Below are 20022 nucleotides of genomic sequence, written 5' to 3'. Positions count from 1 at the left end.
TGGTGCTGGAAGGTTAACATTCCAATCCCTTCCATCGTTTTCCCTATCCCCTGCATGTTTGGACAGCAGTAGCACTGTTAGTGCCTTCCTGATGCTTACTGCATCACCCCTGTGCACTACTGGGGGAGATGTTTGTGCAGCACCCACCTCCAGCTGGAGATGTCCATCCATTTCCCTCAGCACAAGAGATGACACATGTATGGGAGAAGATAGGGAGGAGCTGGAGGGAGTGGTGTCCTAGGAGTTGCATGTGTGAAGTGCATGTGGTAAACAAGTAGATCATATAGTCAGAGAATCATGGAATCTTTGAGGTTGGAAAAGACCTTTAAGATCATTGAGTCCATCCTGTGCTTCCAGTGGAGGACACAGCATGGAAATAACATGATTGCAGTTGAGGTAGCCTCCAGAGTTTCAGGTAATAGCATGTCCTTCTGAAGGTGTGGGAGATGTGCTCTTAGGATAATGATGTCCTGGGCTGCATTAAGAAGAGTATGGCCTGCAGGTCAAGGGAGGTTCTCCTCCCCATTTATACTGCCCTGGTGAGGCCACATCTGGAGTATTGTGTCCATGTATATATTCATTGCATTTGATTCTAGATTGCAGTTTTGTTTGTAAATGCAGCTTCATTTGCTTCCAACTGAGATGGTCTGGCAATTTTATGTTGGGGGGAGGGGGGTGTGTGGTAATTTTAACCCACCACAGTCCAGTTCTGGACTCCCCAGTTCAAGAGGGACAGAGGTATTCTGGAGAGAGTCCAATCAAAGCTACTAGGATGATTAAGGGGTTGGAACGTCTGTCTGGTAAGGAAAGGCTGGGAGACCTGGTGCTATCTAGTCTGGAAAAGAGAAGGCTGAGAGGGAATCTTATAAATGTTGATAACTGTCTGAAGGGTGGGTGTCAAGAAGAAGGGGCCAGTTTTTTCAGTGATGTCTAGGGATAGTACAAGGGGCAGTGGATACAAACTGGAACACAGGAAGTTCCACCTCAACATAAAGAAAAACTACTTCACTGTGAAGGTTTTGGAGCCCTGGAGCAGGCTGTCCAGAGAGGTTGTGGAGTCTCCTTCTCTGGAGACTTTCAAGACCCGCCTGGATGTGTTACTATGTGACCTGCCCTAGGTGACCCTGGTTTGGCAGGGAGTTGGGCTCACTAATCTCCAGGGATCCCTTCCAACCCCCACCATTCTATGAGTCTATGATTCTGTATGTATATATAAACCTATTGAAGTATGTGGGATAATTGCGCAGCTCAGGATAAAATCTAGCTCCATTTAGTGTAATACTTGAGGAAGAACTAAGTGTTAAGTAAAGCTCTGGGAAGGGAGACCTGCAAAGCTGGAACAGAGCCTGTTATTGTTGGCTCCTCCTTTGCTGTGGATCAAGTTTACATGAACTTCCAAATGTGTTTGTTTAGCTTGCCTTGAAAGAGAAGCTTCACTTCTGGGGGAACACCAATTTCACACCCACACTCTCAACTGGGAAACATCCTAAGAAATCTGAATTTTTTCACATGACAGCATCAGCTTTCCCACTTGTCCTCTATAGAGAAGGTGAGCTAAGCACCCGAGGAGTGCTTGTATGCTGAGATTTAGCAAGAAGATGATCCAATGTGTGATGAGTATTCTGTTCTATGCCTCGAGTTTTGGATGACTAACTGGGATTTTACCAATGTCCACATTGCAGATGGATAGTTTGGGCATATATAGTTACAGCATTATAACTTTTTAATGAGAGTTGTCTCCATTAATACAAAACAAAGCTGAGAGTCTTGGTTTCAGTATTTCATCAGGTGCAAACCACACTTTTCAGCCTGTCTGCATGGGGAAGATGGGTGCCTCCACCACAGAGCTTCTTGGTTTGGCTGAGTGAGTGCAAACAAACCTGCAGAGAGGTGATTCAGCCAAATCAGAATGTGGGATTTGTGTCTCTCATCCCTTCCTGTCATAACAGGTACCATGTTATGACAAATAGTCACAACACTGTTTTGATAAATAAAAGTCAGACTTCTCTGGGAAACCTGCTCCAGTGCCTCACCCTCATGGGGAAGAATTTCTTCCTAATGTCTAAACTAAGCTTCTTCCAGTTTGAAGCCATTATCCCCTGGTCCTGTCACTCTATGCCTCATCTCCAGCTCTCCTCTACCCCCTTTCAAATACTGGAAGTCTTCAATAAGGTCTCTGCGGAGCCTTCTCCAGGCTGAACAACTGCAACCCAGCCTTTCTCCACAGGAGAGGTGCTTCAGCCCTCTGATCATCATGATTTCCTCTGGATCCATTCGTAACAGTCCCACGTCCTTCTTATGTTGGGGCTTCCAGAGCTGGTATCACAGGAGCAGAATAGAGGGGACAGAGAAGAAAGTCGTTCATTCCTGTTGTGTCTCATCACCTCATGCTTATAGGAAGTGCTGTGTTCAGCAGGTACAATGCTCATTGCTTCTTCTAGGTTTTATGTTGTCTAAGGTTTGCTTTCATACAGCAAATCATCTACCTTTTTCTTTTTTTTTGGACAGGGCCAATGTGCATTTTCAAAAGAGCTTAAGTAGTTTAATATCCCCCAGACCTCCAAGGAGATGTGTGTCACTGATGGTGGCATTTTGTGAAACCTCATTCAAAAGGCAATGAGGACAAGCAGTAGTCACTTCCCAGGGAAGGGTCACCTTCTGCCCCTGGAAGAGTCATCTTACTACCAAACACCAATATTTAAGTGAAATAACAACTTCTATGGCAAGTTCTTACCTCTTTCTCATCCTACCTTCCAAATAGCTGAGGTCCAGCAGGTGTGAGCAACTCCTCTCTTGTCTGCCAGCCAAGAAGGTACTGTTTTCTGACCGTTGTTTCCTGAATTCTCCTGACCCACATCCGTGCTGGCCGCTTGGCAGCACATTGTTAAGAGCAGAAAAGCATGGCAGGGTGAGCTAGCTGGGCTGTGTGTGTCCATGCTACCAGGCTGAAAGCCAGGGGCTAGACCAGCAGAAAGTCATGGGAGAACTTGCCAAGGGTGACCTTATTTTTGAAAGCTGTGTGTGTTTATTTCAATAAAAGCAGTGAAACCCAAACTAAGAAGTTGGGTATTTGAGGACATGCTTTGAGTCTGATGATTTGGAGCTATGTACAAGTTTCCAGCACAGGAGATGCACAGTTAAGAGGATCAATGGCAGTGGAGAAGCAAGAATAAACAAGTTTAGGGGAGGATTCCTGAGGGGCAACTGGAAGATATTTTTCACTTCTCAGTGCAGGGACATTTGTTTTTAGTCTTAAAAGACATAATTAGTGCTACACTGTTGAGATCAGGGGTGGTTCTGCAGAAGAGGAGATGCATCATGAAGCATTAGCAAAGTTTATTCTGGAGCATAATCAAAATCCTCAGCAAGGGGGACAGAAATCCTTCCACCACCATCACTGTCTTTTCTAGTTGGTAATTTTAGTTGCATGCAGGCTTCTACTGGAGTCATCAAACTGCATATTCTCCTAGGGTAAACATCCTAGCTGCTGGGTTTCAAATCACATTTATGTGGGCTGGAGCTGTGCTGTTGCCAAACCATCCAAGTGGGAAAGTTGGCCTTGCTCCATGTAAACAGCTCTGTCTAAGCAAGCCACATCCAATTTGGAGAAGAATTAAGGGAACACATTTTTCAGCTGCCCAGGAGTATTTTATCTCTAGTTGCCTCATGTTATCATTTCATGAGAAGAGTTTCTATTACTCATGACTATTTCCATCATGTTTATTTTCAGACAACATAGTTTTTATCTTCTGTAAACCAAAACAGTTTAAAGATCCATCAAAGAACAATAGATCAAGGGTTCACCTGCTTTTCTTCCCACCCACAGGTAGACTGCAATTCCTGTTAAGCCAAGCAGTGCAAAGCCAAGTCCTCGTGTGGTCCCACTAAAAATGTCTTAACCCCCACTTTGCATCTCATTTTAAGAGGAGGTAGTATTTTTTAATGTGGAGATCCTTTGCAACAAGTAGTGCAAAGACTGAAATATAACTGAAGGGAGGTTGGAACAAGGTCAGGGTGGGTCTCTTCTGCCAAAGACAAGAGGAAGCAGGCTCAAGTTGCTCCAGAGGAGGTTTAGGTTGGACATTAGGAACAGTTTCTTCCCCAAAAGGGTTGTCAAGCCCTGGCACAGGCTGCCCAGGGCAGTGGTGGAGTCCCCATTCCTGGAGGGTTTCAAAGGTGTGTAGAAGGGGTGCTGAGGGACATGGCTTAGAGGTAACTGGGCAGTGCTGGTTAATGGTTGGACTTGGTGACTTTAAGATCTCTTCCAACCAAAACTTTCCTATGGATAAACAACCTGAAACACTTACTCCCAAATTCATGCTTTAGTTGATTTATTGTCTGGATATAAAAAGTGTATTGCTGTCATATTTCTCACTGACACATCTTATGAATTGCACAGTTCCTTTCTCTTTGGTCTTCATACATGAAGCTGATCTAAGGAATGTTGACTGTGAAAAATCACTTTTGAGCTGGTTTAGCCGTAATTGAAAGACTTTGCCAAAACTGCAGGTATTTCCTGTCATTGTTGGGTTTCTTCCCCAACCTCAGAATCTTGTTCTTTGTCCCACTTCCTCTACAAACTTTTACTGCAGGATGCAGGCAAACAGTCAAGTGAGGTCCAGCGTCCCTGGGCCCACTGTGACAGACTGAGAGGCCACTGCAAGCTGGAAAAGAAAAGACACAGTAAAAAACAGGGGCAAACCCTGAGCAGGAAACTCCACCAGGGCTGAGGCCAAGAATATCCTACTGCTGTCTGGGACCAGCAGGGAAAAAAATGTTATAAAGAAGGTTTTGGGAAGCTTTGTCCTTATTTGGAGAATAAGCTTCTGCCTCTGCACAAAGCAGGCTGAGTTTTAAAGGACTGTCAGATGGGCAGGGACTTTCTGCTTCAGTGGCTACTATATACAAGCATATCAGTAGGTCTTAGAACATCTGACCTCTTCAGACTGGTTGGAGTCCAAGTTGTCACTGGTGCTGTACCCCATGTAGATCTATGAAAAACTTAGATCCCTAAAAGCTTAACCCAGCCTCCTGCTGTCACTCCAGCTTTCTGTAATGACTCTGCAAACGTGGCAGTCACAGAGTTGCAGCGTCAGAGAATGGTAGGGGTTGGATCCAGAGAACATCTTGTGCAAGTGAAGCCTCCTGTATTCTAGTTGGCCGAGCTGTCTCCTCCAAGTACCTGGGCAGGGCTTGAAGAAGGGTCAGGTTTCTAACCTGGATGTACTCCTGTGTAACCTGCCCTGGGTAATCCTGCTTTGGCAGGGGGGTTGGACTCAATGATCTCAAGAGGTCTCTTCCAATCCCTCCCATTTTATGAATCTATGATAATCTATTTCTAACCCTCTGCCATGGACAGGGATGCCTCCTATTAGACCAACTTGCTCAAGGCCCCAACTGCTATGCTTGGAAGACTTCCAGGCTTGGATCCTCCACAGCTTCTCTGGGAAACTTGTTCTAGTGCCTCATCACCCCCATGAAGAAGAATTTCTTCCTAATGTCTAATCTCAATCAAGCTGTCTCTAGTTTGAAGCCATTACCCCTTGTCCCATTGCTCCCTGCCTTTGTCGAAAGTCCCTCTCCGCTTGTCCTATAGCCCACTTCAGATACTGGAAAGCTGCTCTAAGGTGTCCCTGGAGCTTTTTCTTCTCCAGGCTGAACAACTCCAACTCTCTCACCCTGGTGTCATCTATCAATAGTAATCAAGGAGGTGTTGCATGGTTACTCTAGAAGGACTGTACTTATATTCTTGGAACAGCAAAGCTTTTGGGACCACTCTCTGATTTCGTCACAGCTGCTGCAGACTCAGCCCATCGTATAAAACACAGAACATAATGAAAACTCTGTGGTGCTGCTGCTGTGTGGCTGGGAGGAGGCTGTCAATCCAGCAACATCAATATAGGATGCAGGTGGTTGAGCTTTTCCAGGACTGTGGAGGTGATGGTGCTTCTTGGTGGTTTCCCTTCAGGTGTGCAGAATGCCAGGCCTGGGTTAGGAGGCCGTAACTATAAAGACTTCAAGAAATCTCAGTTTGGAAACTACTTTTTTTTTTCTTTTCTTGTACAGAAAATGCAGTATTTTTTTCCCAAGCATAAAAAGATAGAATTTTGAGAGCATCAAAATTGCTTGAGGTGTGGAATTACATTGCTCTGTTGTATGCTCAGAATATCCCTTTGTGCTGGGCTCCTTAATGCAAGGAATCATAGAATGGCCTAAGTTGGAAGGGACTTCAGAGACCATCTCAACTAGAATTGATTGCTCAAGACCTCATCCAGCCTGGCCTTGAACACCACCAGGGAGGGGAACAGAAAGGGATCTCTTCAGATCTCTTCAGTACCCAGGACAGTCAGGATTCTGCCTAGACCAGACTCAGACTCTGAGTGAGGTACATTGCTTCAGACTCTGAGTGAGGTACAAGCACATGCCTTTACCTTTCAGCCTTGCTTCTCTGCCTGTAAAGCATTATTCTTTCTCTGATAGACTTAATGAGTTAATTACTGGTAAATTGCTTTAATATTCCCAGAAGTGAGACTGTCAGAGTGTTTATTGCTGTTATTGCTGCTGCTGAGATCTTGACCACAGTGAGACAATACAAGATTAGTGTTTATTGCAGCCTGACTGGGTATCTATTTACAATAAAACAAAGAGCCTAGTGCCCCAGCCTAGGAAATATCCTTTGTATGAGTTTGGAAATCCAAGGGATAAAACTGGATAATACTGCTGAGGACTAGCCAGTATCACTTGGCTGTATGTTTCTTTGAAAACCTTATCAGCAGTGGAACACCCATGGCTCTGTGGCACTATGTCCCAGGGACAGGTAGGTAGCATCATTTCTTAGAGAAAAGAATTTGGGGTATATTTTCCCACTCTTAGCAGGAAAAACAAAGTCCAAACCCCAGTGTTTTCCTGGAGGAGTTCCCTCTTTGCTTGGTTATCACACTAGCTGAGTGCATCTCTGCAGCAAGTGGCCAGTGGTAGTCTTGGGCAATATTTTGGGTCACTGTTGATAACTGCCTTGGTTCTGCATTATGGTTTCTGAACCCATGTGACAATAAATACAATTAAACCTCTCTCTGTGCTTCAGGAAAAACAGAGGCTGTCATCAAAAACTTCAGCCCACACTACAGGCGCCAGTATGTGGTGGCTTTCTGCAAGCACGTACAGGATGAGCTGGAGCAGCACAGAGACTCCCAGTCCAGGTTCCTCAAAACCAAGGTAGGAGGGTTGTGGCCAGCAGGTGAAGAGGGGAGATTCTGTCCTCTTACTCCACTCTGCTGAGACCCCCAGCTGCAGTGCTGGGTCCAGCTCTCCTCAGCACAGGAGAGACATGGATCTATTGGAGCAGGACTAGAGGAGGCCACAGCAATGGTGGGAGGGCTGGAAGCCCTCTGCTGTGAGGCCACACTGAGAGAGTTGAGGTTGTTCGGCCTGGAGAAGGCGGCTCCAGAGCCTTTCAGTGATTAGAGGGGCTGATCTGAAAGCTGAGGACAGACTTTTGAGTAGGGTCTGTCGTGACAGGACAAGGGGAGATGGTTTGAAACTTTAAGACATTTAGTCACTTTAGAGTGAGAGGAGACTTTTTTGACAAAAAGGATGGTGAGACACTCTCCCAGGGTGCCCAGTTTGGGGCCAGGAGCAGCCTGCTCTAGTTGCACGTATCACTGCTGACTGCAGGGGAATGGACTAGGTGACCTTGAAAGCTCCCTTTCAACTCAAACCATTCCATGATTCAGTGAGGGCACATAAGCCCTTCCCTGTCCTCAAGCTGCCATACAGCTCTTTTCTCCTGCATGAAATAGTTCATGCATTAACTATTTAAATCACATTTTGGTAGATGTAATGTATCAAAAATATGAGCTGGACATGCATCAGCCACTGACTGGGCTTGGTTTTCTTGTTTTCCCCAGTATTGAATGCCATATAGTTAACAGATTCTCAGATCTGTAGTAGCTGGTTCAGTTAGATTTTAGGTGGAAAAATTGCCTCTGGGTACAGGTTTAAAGGTTATTTTCAAAAATTCATCTTTATTTTGGAATTAGAAACATAGAATCATAGAATGATTTAAGTTGGAAAAGACCATGACAATTGTCTATTTCCAGCCCTGCTGCCATGGTCAGGGATGCCTCTCACTAGACCAGGTTGCTCAAGACCCCATCCAACTTGGCTTGGAACACTTCCAGGCTTGGAGCATCCACAGCGTCTCTGGGCAGCCTGTTCCAGTGCCTCACCACCCTCAAGAGGAAGAATTTCTTCCTAATGTCTAATCTAAATAGAGCATCTTCCAGTTCGAAGCCATTATCCTCATCCTGTTACTCCATGACTTTGTTAAAGTCCCTCATCAGCTTTCTTGTAGCCCCCTTCAATACTGGAAAGCTGCTCTAAAGTCTCTGTGAAGCCTTCCCTTCTCCAGGCTGAACAGCCCCAGCCTGTTGCTGTAGGAGAGGTGCTCCAGCCTTCTGATCATCTCTGTGGCCTCCTCTAGACCTGCTCTAACAGTTCCATGTCCTTCTTGTGTTGGGGGCTCCCTGGGTAGATATAGTATTCCTAGTGGAGTGTCAGGAAACAGGTGGGGTCTCATGAAAGAAATGATGATGATGAACTAAAGGTCATTTTGCACTCAGCCTGCCAGCCAAAAGGTAAATGGGAATGTCTCTGTCTCAGAGCTGCCTTCTTACTTCAGGCCACAAGAATCTGACCATGTATGTAGTACCTGCCCAAATCAGTGATGTTTGTGACTCCAAATTGAATTTGAAGACTGAAAAGCTATTGCAGCAGCCTTATGGAAATGTGGAAATCAAAGCTTCCAAATGGTTGGTGATGCAGAGTCATTTAGGATCTCATGAATCATCTTTGCAGCCCCCACTGGAAGCTGGCACTGTCTTATATGAAGCAGAGCTGCTGCATTTTGCTGAGGACCTGAAGAAGTGGAAAGACAGATATGTTGTTATCAAAAATGACTACACTGTGGATTGCTTTGAGACTAAAGAGGTAAGTGCTTCTTCCTCTTATGTTCTTCTGCACTCCCAAATAAACTGCTGTCAAGTGAATTTACTGCTGCAGCTGCCTTTCTTTTAGCAACATGAGATGAAATGTCCTCAGTGAGGCAGCTCCAGCCTTGTGATGGCTGAAGGTACAACCAAACACCTTATGTTGGCCATGTATGTTTGCAGCACTGGCAAACCCTTTTACCAGCGCTTTGAAGCTTCCTTTGCCTGTCACAGAACACTCTTACCTATAGTTACTGCAATACATCCCTGTGCTTCTGCACTTGGACTCACAATGACAAGTTTTGGGTGTCTTTAAGTTGACTCCAGTGAAACTTTTCATTTGACAGCTGCTGTAGTCAAGCTAGTCCTGGCTGACTAATCAAACAAATGGGGATTAGAAGAAAATCCCATCTTTTTCCCTTCCCTTCTTTCCCTGACTCTTCCCCACAGCTCATAAGCCCTGAGAGGACATTTTAAAATATGTTTTTTATATTTAACTGTGTTTGAGGTTTTACCTGTCTAGGGAATATAACCAAACTTCACTCTGACAGAAATACATTCCCCTTGGGGATTATCCCTGTGCATTAGCTTTGTCCTTGGATTGTGTATTTTGTGTTTCCCTTCTCCTTAAATCTCTGTTTGACTCCTTCTCTCTTGTGTTTCCAGGCCTACCAGAAAGGAGCCAGCCCTAAATATCATGTTCTTCCTGCAGGAGGCAAAGTGCTGACTTCAGAAGAAGATTACAATTTGCTGTCTGATAAACATTTCCCAGATCCTGTTGGTAAGCCCTGCTTGATGCTGAGCCGCCAAACCTCTGGCTCTGTTCTGTACACAGACCTCTTCTGGGCAGGCTTTCGGGATGGACTTTAAACTAGGGCAACAGAAGATGCACACAGCCCTTTGTCTAAGGCAAAGGACAGCTCCAGATTGGACATACACAGAAGATGCAAAGAAATGCTGGTTGCCTTTCTTCCCCAGCATCCCGGCACAAAGGTGCTGGAAGCTGTGCAGCGGCAGGGCAGGAACCACAACACCATTGTTCCCAGGGTTTGTTAATATTCCTGGTTTATTTGTTTCCATTTTTAGATGCCAGCTGCCTGTGTTGAGTCACAGCTGATAATAAGTCCTACAAAGAGGGCAGGAAGGTTGTTGCTGCTGAATTTGTTGTTTCTGGGACAGGAACTTCTGTGATCCTGCTTGCCTCCACTCCATGAAGGTGGAGAAAATGAGGGCTTTAAGGGAATAGATCTCCTGTGGCAAAGTCAGATTTGGAAATTGGGATGCCACATGAGGCAAGAGATAAGGACAACATGTTGACAAGGATTATTTTTAAGTCCTGCCTTGTACCACTTACAGTTATGACTTTGGGAGGTGACCCCCTCGTATGCCTTTTCAAAGGTGTAGGGTGGTCAGAGGGTAGCATGGGGCAGTGGTGTCCTAAGGCCATCACCACAACTCTGCAGGAGCTGGAGTTGAGCAATGTGGACCAGCCCAAGGCCACTTTTGGTCTTTCCATGGCTTGTCCTTCACAAAGAATGGCTCAGTTAGTCTTTCACTGTCCTAATCCCATTCTCTGCAGTGCTGAAGACCCTCTGAGATAACCTTCTTGTGGCTGGGCTCTTGATGTGTAGCTCTGAGACAAGACTGAGTTTGATTACCGTAAATGGTGTTGTACAGCATCTCCGGTGCTCAGGGACTCAAGGCAGGTGGGAACAGAAGATGCTTAATGCTCTCTTTGCTTCCCTTTGAGGGCTTGAAGTGACAGTTCATAAGGCCATCTTGCAGCTGTGTTTGGAAACCCTGGAGACAAGGAAACTGCTGCTGTTCCTACATGAATTCTTGCAGTTTGTTTCTATATGCTCCTATATAGTCTCTACATAGAGGAGACCAGTGCTGCCCACTGACTTCATTGCCAGGAAATCCTTTTCCCTAACAGTTCAAATCCAGTGAAACAGTTTCTATGAAATTTTAAATTTTAAGTGTGTAGTTTTTGGCCACCTTGAATACATCAAATTGCTGTGCTATGACATAGAGATGTGGGTGGTGCCTGCTGAGTTTGCCCATCCCAGCTGTGTTCCCCTGCCCTCTGTGCCCAGCTCATAAATTCATAGAATGGTTTGGGTTGGAAGGGACTTTAAAAACTGTCTGGTTCCAACCCTCCTGCCATGGGCAGGGACACCCTCCTTTAGATCAGGCTGTTCAGTGCCTCATCCAACCTGGTGTTCAACACCTCCAGGGAGGGAGTATCCATGACCTCCCTGGGCAGCTTGTTCCAGTGTCTCATTACCCTCATTGTAAAGAATTTCTTCCTAATCTCCAGTGTAAATCTTCCCTCCTCAAGCTTCAATCCATTGCTCCTCATCCTATCATATTACAAGCCCTTGTGAAAAGTCCTTCCCCAGTTCTCCTGTAGCCCCCTTCTGGTACTGGAAGGCTGCTTTAAGGTGTCCCTGGAGCCTTCTGTTCTCCAGGCTGAACAGCCCAAACTCTCTCAGCCTGTCCACATAGGGAAGGTGATCCAGTCCTCTGATCATCTTCATGGCCTCCTCTGGACTTACTCCAGCAGTTCACTGTTCTTGTGTTGGATGCACCAGAACTGGACGTAGTGCTCCAGATGAGGTCTCACAGGTTGATTGGATCAAAAAGGAGATTTGACTTTTTACATGTATCATGCTTCCCTGCTAGCAAAGGTCTGTTTTCTCTGCCAAGCAGAGGAAAAGATCCAAATCCCACCAACAAAACCACAGATTTTGAACAGCTGTGTTTTCTGTGCAGGGTCAAGTGAGAAGGAGGTGTCTCAAGGCTTCGTTCAGCTGCCCAAGGAGTTCCCTGTGTACCTGTGGCAGCCCTTTGCCCGGCACAGCTACTATTGCTTCCCAGAGGCAGAAGCTCAAAGGCACTTCAGCGCCGTGCTGGGGGACTGCGTGAGACACGCAAACCATGGTGAGTGCAGAGAGAGCTTCTTCCTGGACATTGTTCATTTGAACAGCTCTTAGAGTTGCAGAGCTGTTAGAAAAGGCAATTCATTTAAGAAAGGTGCTGGGCTTTCAGTGCCTTGAGGAATGCATTCATGTACCCCTTCTTCTTAGTATTAAGAGACTTGTTTTGGTTGGAAGAGACCTTTGAGATTGAGTCCAACCACTAACCCAACACTGCCAGGTCACCACTTAACCATATCCCTCAGCACCACATCTACACAGCTTTCTAATCCCTCCAGGGATGAGGACTCCACCACTGCTGTGGGCAGTCTGTGCCAGGGCTTGACAACCCGGTTGGGAAAGAAATTGTTCCTCATGTTCAGCCTAAACTTCCTCTGGTGCAGCTTGAGGCCAGCCCCCACCCCACTTTAACCTCCTTTCAGGGGGCTGTAGAGAGCAGAAGGTCTCCCCTCAGCCTTCTCTTCTCCAGGCTGAACAACCCCAGTTCCCTTAGCAGCTCCTCACAAGGCTTGTGCTTTGGACTCTTTTCCAGCTTTGTTGCCTTTCTTTGGGTGTGGCCCAGCACCAAAATGTCCATCGTGGAGTGAGAAGCCCAAAACTGAACCCAGTATTCTTGCATTGTTGGGAGCAAAGTTAGGTGGGATTTGAGCTGCAGTGTGGTGAGCTGGAGTAGAAAAGATAGGAATTACTTTGAAAGTGACATAGTGCTCTCTGCCATCTCATCTGAATCCAGTATCATGATACAAAGTCCTAAGAGATGTTTACTAAATATGCCACTCCCACACAGATTTAGTGACCAGGTTTGTCCAAGGTGGACAAAGCCTTTGTGATTTTCAGTTCTGAATAGCCTGGTTCTAGCTGCAGGGCTCATAGAGTATGAAAGTGCTCTGGATTTTGGAAAGCCACCCCTTTGCTCCTCACTGAGGTTTGGTGAGGAGCTGGGGATACAATCAAGTTTTCCTGGCACTGTCAGCCCTCTATGACCTGAAGCCTGTTCATTAGATTTGGGGGTTTAAATTTCTCTCTTCTGGAGCAAGTGCAGCAGGCTTGACAAAGCTTTTGGCAGCCTTTTTTTCCCCATTAAAGTTCAGCACATTACTCTAGGGGCCAATTCTGAATTGGCAGAAGCTGGGACTAGATGACCTAATAGGTCTTTTCCATCTCCAATTCCTGTGAATCAGTTCTGGATTATATTTCATATGGGTCAGCTCTTGCTCCTTATGCATCTGTCCCAGCACTTATCCCTCCTAGCTTTTCCTGTGGTCAAAGTTTTATCTGACAGAAGATGCTCAGTGACACTGGACTGCCTTCCTCAAGGCTCATTGTTTCTGTCACACTGCTGTTTTGGCTCAGCAGCCTAGCTAAAGACAGTCTGGATTAAGGCCTGCTGTTACACCAGTAAAAGTAAAGAGGTTTTTACAGCTAGAGGAGTGGGAGCCCATATTTTCTGAATTTCTTGGAATTATAAACCATCTGCTGGAAACCCAGGTGCTGCAAGTGGAAAAATGATCACTGACAAGTAACCTTAACGCTGCCCTTGGAGTGAACTTCTTCAGGGATTTTTTCCCCAAGGATTTCATACTGATTTTTATTCATTCTCATGTGCCTGAGAAGTGTTACTTTATTAACACTTTTCAAAGTGTTTATATTTGCAAAAAATCTGCCTAAAAACTCAGATATCCAAACAATCCAACAAAGTCACAGGCACATGCTGCAGCAGCATGGGTAATGAACCTCATGGTACAAAAACTGTCTGGGCTTTTGTATTAAAAGTAACTGAAACAGGAGAGGAAATGTGAAAAGTCCTTTGAGCTGTGTTGTGGAATATAATTCAGTGGGACAAGGAGCAGTGGCCAAAGCAGCTCCCACCCCACCTCTTCTGAAATGTGCCAGGGCAGATTTGGCTCAGGCAGGAGGAAGCCAGATGTTATGGTTGATCAGAAGTTGCCTTTCTGTCTTTTCTAGCCACTTCTGGAAAGGAATAACACTGGCATTTAGGCAACCATTTGTGTGTGGTGTTGTTGGAGCCTGATTTCTCCCAGGAAGGAGAATGAACTATGGTCTTTTGCTGGGCAGAAGGCTGGAGTGAATCAGCCTGTGGAGCCGCCCTGGCATTCAGCTGTTTTCTCTCCTTAGAGTCACTCTGCTCTAGCTGGCTGGTCCAGCCTGTGCTTCTGGGGTTTCTGGTCAGAACTCATGGTCAGGAGAATAATGACAAAAGCGTTGGGATTTAGTGCTCACTGCCTGTAAACATGATTCAGATGTACGGACTGTGGGTTCTCCTCCCTGCCTCCTCCAAATATTCCTGTTGTGTTTATGCTTTATACTAACAGAACCATAGAATTACAGAGTGATTTGGGTTGGAAAAGACCATCAAGATCATCTAGTTCCAACCCCCCTGCCATGGGCAGGGATACCTCCTACTATAGACCAGGTTGCTCAAGGCCCCATCCAATCTGGCTTGGAACACTTCCAGGCTTGAAGCCACCACAGCTTCCCTGGGCAACCTGTCCCAGTTCCTCACCACCCTCATGGGCAAGAATTTCCTCCTAATGTGCAATCTAAATTGAGCTTCTTCCAGTTTGCAGACATTCCCCCAGCTTCTGTCACTCCATGCCTTTGTAGAAAGTTCCTCTCCAGCTCTCCTCAAGCCCCCTTCAAACACTGGAAGGCTGTTCTAAGGCACCCTGGGAGCCTTCACCAGGCTGAACAGCCCCAACTCTGTGTGGCCTCACAGCAGAGGCCTTCCAGCCCTCCCATTATCACTGTGGCCTCCTCTGGTCCTGCTCCAACAGATTCCTGTCTCTTCTGTGCTGAGGACTCCAGACCTGGCCCCAGCACTGCAGATGGAGTCTCAGCAGAGAAGAGGGGCAGGATCCCCTCCCTACACCTGCTAGCCAGACATCTTTTGATGCAGCTGAGGACATGGTTGGCTTCTGAGCTGCAAACACATGTTGCTGGTCACATTGAGCTTCTCATCACCCAGCACCCCAAAGCCCTCCTCAGGACTTCTTTCTATTCATTCTCTACCCAGCCTACATTTGTGCTTGAGGTTGCCCCAACCCAGGTGCAGGACCTTGCACTTGGCCTTGCTGAACTTCATTAGGTTGGCATTGGCCCACCTGCCAAGTCTGTCACCTGTGTGAGGGTGCCTCAGTGTCATGATAAGAGAGAGAAGGATTTGCAGTTAGAGGGGACAAGGATTCCCTTCATTATCAGTGGAATATGTAGATCCTTTGCACCCTTCTTGAGTATGGTTCAAACAAAGGATATTTAAAACCTTCCAAATGAGCCTAAAACAGTCAGGACCTGGCTGGTCATGGCTTTAAAAGTATTCTAGCACAACCAGACACAGATGCTGGGATTCTATGAATTGCCCTCAGCTGACTAATCTGTGCACAGAAATTCATAGATTCATGAATTCATATAATAGTTTGGGTTGGAAGGGACCTTAAAGATCATCTGGTTCCACCTCCCCTGCCATGGGCAGGGACACCTTCCACTAGACCAGGTTGCTCAAGATCCCATTTGAGATTTATTGGATTGTTAGGGGAAGATCCAAAGCGGGTGAAAAGGAAGGATCAAAGTGGATTGAAGAGAAACAAATTTGGGATGTCAGAGGGACAGAATTGCTCTGTTTCAGCTTTGATGATTCATGATTAATTCAGGAGAATAACAGCATGTGACAAAACATATTTATCCTGATACAACAAAGGTTGGACTTGATCATCTTAAAGATCTCTTCCAACCTTATGACTCATATTAACTTCCTGCAGCAAGGAGAAAATTCTGCCCATAATATTATATTTTAGCTTCCCTCCATAAGTTTTGCCCCACCTGAGTTTTCCTTAGGTTGACAGAGAGGAGCTGCTGACTGTTCACTGTTAGTTACCAGAAACCTCTTTGCAAGTGTCTGTGGAGGTCAGACCTTCCTCAGTGCAGGATTTGATGTAATGCTTAGCTTTAAAAACTTGCCAGTTTTTAAAGTTGTTGTGCTTGAGTGGAATGTGGAAGGAAGTGGTTTCATATTTTCCTCTGGTTTCCTAAACCTCTACTCCCAGTTTAGATGTGGGCTGTGTCATGCGATTCATTAGTTTCCCTTTATCTCCATGATCCCTCCACTTTTATCCACATCTTTGACTTGACGTGGCTCCTTCTCCATCCCCATTTTCTAAGTGAGGTGGTGAGAACTGCACACTTCAAATTCTTGTTATCTTAGGAGGTCTCATTTCCTATGTGAGCTCACCAGCTTCTGTTTCACTTACTATTTGCTGTTCAAAGTGAAGAAGCCCACGGAGCTGGGGTTGCTTAGCCTGGAGGAGGCTCAGGGGAGACCTTATTGCTCTCCACAACTACCTGAAGGGAGGTTGTAGACAGGCAGAGGTTAGTCTCTTCTCTCAGGCAACCAGCACCAGAACAAGAGGACACAGTCTCAAGCTGCACCAGGGGAGGTTTAGGCTGGAGGTTAGAAGAAATTCTACAGAGAGAGAGTGATTGCCTGGGGAGGTGTTGAAGGTCTCTTCCAACCTTGTCTATTCTATTCTATTCTATTCTATTCTATTCTATTCTATTCTATTCTATTCTATTCTATTCTATTCTATTCTATTCACTCTAGTCAGTGCAGCCCAACAACTGTATCTGCTCTAGGCCTCTCTAGTTGGTGGAGCCCACAAAGTGTACCTACTGTAGACCGTTCTAGTTGGTGGAGCCCACCAACTCTATCTACTCTAGGCCACTCTGGTTAGTGGAGCCACCAACACTATCCCAGTTGGTGTTGGGACAGAGGGAAGACTGCAGGATGAGAAGGAAAACACAACTAGCCAGTTCTGGGAGGTGCAGTTTCACTTCATGATTTTAGTTTCTTTCATCTGGCTCGATTTCACATCCTTATCTTTCAAAACCACATCCTGTCATCTCCAATTTCACTGTAAATAGAGGGAAAAAAAAAAAAAGTAGTTTAGAGAATAAATGCATTAAAGAAGCACAATGAAGAACTACATTAGGCACAAGAGAAGTGCAAAATGTACTTTTAAGCTCATTCAGGGCATTCTGTCACAGTGTGTCTACGTCAGGACAACTAAGGTGGCTTCAGATCTTTATTCTCCGTCTTTGGCTTTTAGGCTTGCCATTAGCTGTGTCCACATTTCCTTTTTCAGCTCTCGGTCTGCTGGTAGGTGTTTTTCTCATAATTATTTCTAGCTTTCCTGTGTTGCACACATTCAATACACACAGGGCTTGCCAGCTCTTGGACTATAATTCAAAGTAATTACTGAAGCGCTGGTGAAGGTTGAGAAGATGGCATTAAATACTGAAGCTGAAGAATATAGATCTCCAGTTACAGATCAAAGCATCTGTCATGAGTCCAAAAAGGACTTTGGAAGGATTTCTGAGTCTTCATGTTGCAAACACAGGGTGGCTTTTCTTTTCCAGAGAGGGCAGCTGAAAAGAAGGGTTTTCTTATTGCCTTTTTGAGGTGACATGTGGAAAGCACAATTAAAGTAGAACTGAGGAGGAAATTGCTTTTTTTTTTTTGATCTTAAAGAAAAATGTCCTTCTGCAGTGAGATGAAAGCAAGCCCTTTCTGAAGGTTTGTGTGCTCATTTGGGGTGGGAAAGGGCACAGATATTCAGCCCTTCACCTGCCTGGCTTAAACATGGCACTTGTGCCTTGGCTTCTGCTGCTGCAGCTGCTGCTCTTTGATTGATTAAATCCCTTTATGGTTAATAAGATAAGCTCTCCTGTGATCACATGAGCAGCTGAGACCATGGCTGGTCACATAGATAGGTCAGATAGATACCTGATGACCAAATGTACCATGTGAGGATGGGAAAACTCCTCAATTCCCAATCAAGCCAAAACAACTGGGAGAAATTCCCATCAAAGTGACATCAATATCATCTACTGCTTTTGATGCTGCCCTCCAGAAAGTGTTAGCAAAGGTAGTTAGCAAGTCTGCAGCTTGGCTTGCTCCTGAAATAAACCATTCCCTTAAATAAATAACAGAGTGCAGCCCCCTCCCTAGAGGTGTTCAAGGCCAGGTTAGATGAGCTCTTGATCAGTCTGGTCTAGTGGAAGGTACTTCTGCCAGTGGCAGGGCTTTGGAACTAGATGATCTTTAATGGTCCCTTCCAACCCAAAACATTCTATGAATCTACAAATGGACTTTTCAAAACTGACGAGTAAACTTCCATGGAAATATGAACGCTGCCATCACGTTCAAGGGCATTTTGCTCTAAATATCCTTGACAAGGCTTGTGGGGTGCTAGAACACTCATGAAATGTTTTAGGACACAATTTAGATTTTTTTTTTTAAATAATTTTGAATATCTTGCTTAAAATAGAGATTTTTTTTTCCCTCTTTCTGGGAGGCTTTTGCTTTACAACACCAGTTCTTTCAATGGGTGTGGCTTTTGTTTTACCAGTAAGCCTGCTTGCTTCTACTGCAGGTAGGATTTTCAGTCTGTAGGAGTGCCATTCATTCTGAAACACCAAGATAATGAGTATGTTAAAATCCTAATTGCACTTACAGCCTTCTTAGCTCTCTCACCTCCATGCCTTGGGCTGATTCTCCATTTCTTATCTATGACCAAGATTACCAGAAGAACCTTGTGCCTACCACACAAGCCTATTTCAGGAGCCTTGAAGATACCCATTTCATAGAATCACAGGATGGTTTGGGCTGGGAGGAACCTTGAAGGGTCATCTAGTCCAACCCCCCTGCAGTCAGCAGGGACATCTGCAACTGGAGCGGTTGCTCACAGCCCCAGCCAACCTAACACAGAGTGTTTCCAGGGATAACATTTGTAGGTGTAAGCTTTTATTTGGGCTCCAGCTTCAAAGTTCAGCAGCAGAAAGCTTTACACTTGGAGCAGGGACACAGTAACTGGTTTGGACAGCACTTGGAAACCGTCAGAGATGAATGATACTGTGGTTCTTTGTGTGTGTTTATACACTGCACTCATATTTTAGATGATGAAACATTAATCTGGTCCCAGCAGAGGGGAGGTTCCTTCTAATGTGTCTTGTGCTGATTTGAACAGCCTGAATGCAGCCCTTGCATGCTGCAAAGCAGAGAATTAAGCCTGATGCATGCTGGTTTGGTGGTCTTGGAAGGAACCTGTGCTGCAAACATCAACCTGCTATGAATACAGCAGGGTACTGTTGGGTTTGGAAATGACCTCATCTAGCTTCTGCTAGTGGTTAGCAGCTTCACACCACATGATCTATGAATAATATGATAATACATTGCTCTCCAGAAGATATCAGAGCTGTGAGGCTGATTCTTCTTAGATCCAGGGCATTATACATCACTCTTGATGTGGATAATAGTCTGACAGGACTCCAGTTTGTAAAAGTAAATGATATGTCCTTTTATTCAGAGGGTCCTTTCCAGAGGTGCTGTAGCTGAGTTACAAGAACTATCTTTTCCTGATGTCCAGTTCCAAAGCTCTCCTCATCTCCCCAGGTCCAGCAGATAGATTCACTCTCATTTTCCTACCTTCCAACACTTTTGAGATGGAGCCGTTTGCTTCATTTCAGAGACAGAAATTTTCTGGACCTTAGTTTTTCAGAGTTGATGGCCATGGCCTTTCTTACCAACTTTCTGTACTATCTTACAAGCAACAGCTCACAAAATAGTATCACAGAAACAGAGAATGGTTTGGGTTAGAAGGGACCTTAAAGATCATCTAGTTCAACCCCTCTGCCATGGGCAGGGACACCTTCATCTAGACCAGTTTGCTCAAGACCCCATCCAACCTGGCTTGGAGCACTCCAGGCTTGGAGCTTCCACAGCTTCTCTGGGTAACCTGTTCCAGTGCCTCACCACCCTCATGGGGAAGAATTTATTCCTAATGTCTAATTTAAATCAGGCTTCTTCCAGTTTTCAGACATACCCCCTGCTCCAGTCACTCCATGCCTTTGTAGAAAGTCCCTTTCCAGCATCCTGTAGCCCCCTTCAAATACTGGAAGGCTGCTCTAAGGTCTCACTTGAAGCCTTCTATTCTCCAGGCTGAAAATGTGCTGGAAACTTGAGTGGTGCTTTTTGCTATGTCAAAATACAATGATGGGATGGCCTTGCCCTCTCTTAGGCATTC

At 45.4% G+C, this 20022-nt stretch overlaps 1 protein-coding gene across 1 annotated transcript in view; it reads left to right on the top strand.

Moving 5' to 3' along the window:
• The window catches only part of NIBAN1 (niban apoptosis regulator 1), a 68640-nt gene that overhangs the window by 22894 nt on the left and 25724 nt on the right, over positions 1-20022 (top strand). Inside the window, exons 2-5 of the mRNA XM_054165419.1 lie at positions 7085-7215; positions 8857-8988; positions 9654-9768; positions 11763-11930. Of these exons, the coding sequence (XP_054021394.1) occupies positions 7085-7215; positions 8857-8988; positions 9654-9768; positions 11763-11930 (546 nt within the window). The remainder of the gene's footprint in view (positions 1-7084; positions 7216-8856; positions 8989-9653; positions 9769-11762; positions 11931-20022) is intronic.

The sequence above is a fragment of the Dryobates pubescens genome, chromosome 11 (assembly GCF_014839835.1).
Source record: "Dryobates pubescens isolate bDryPub1 chromosome 11, bDryPub1.pri, whole genome shotgun sequence".
In the NCBI taxonomy this organism is placed as follows: Eukaryota; Metazoa; Chordata; class Aves; order Piciformes; family Picidae; genus Dryobates; species Dryobates pubescens.
The sequence above is the reverse complement of the archived record's forward strand: the minus strand, read 5'-3'. Positions and strand labels throughout refer to the sequence as shown.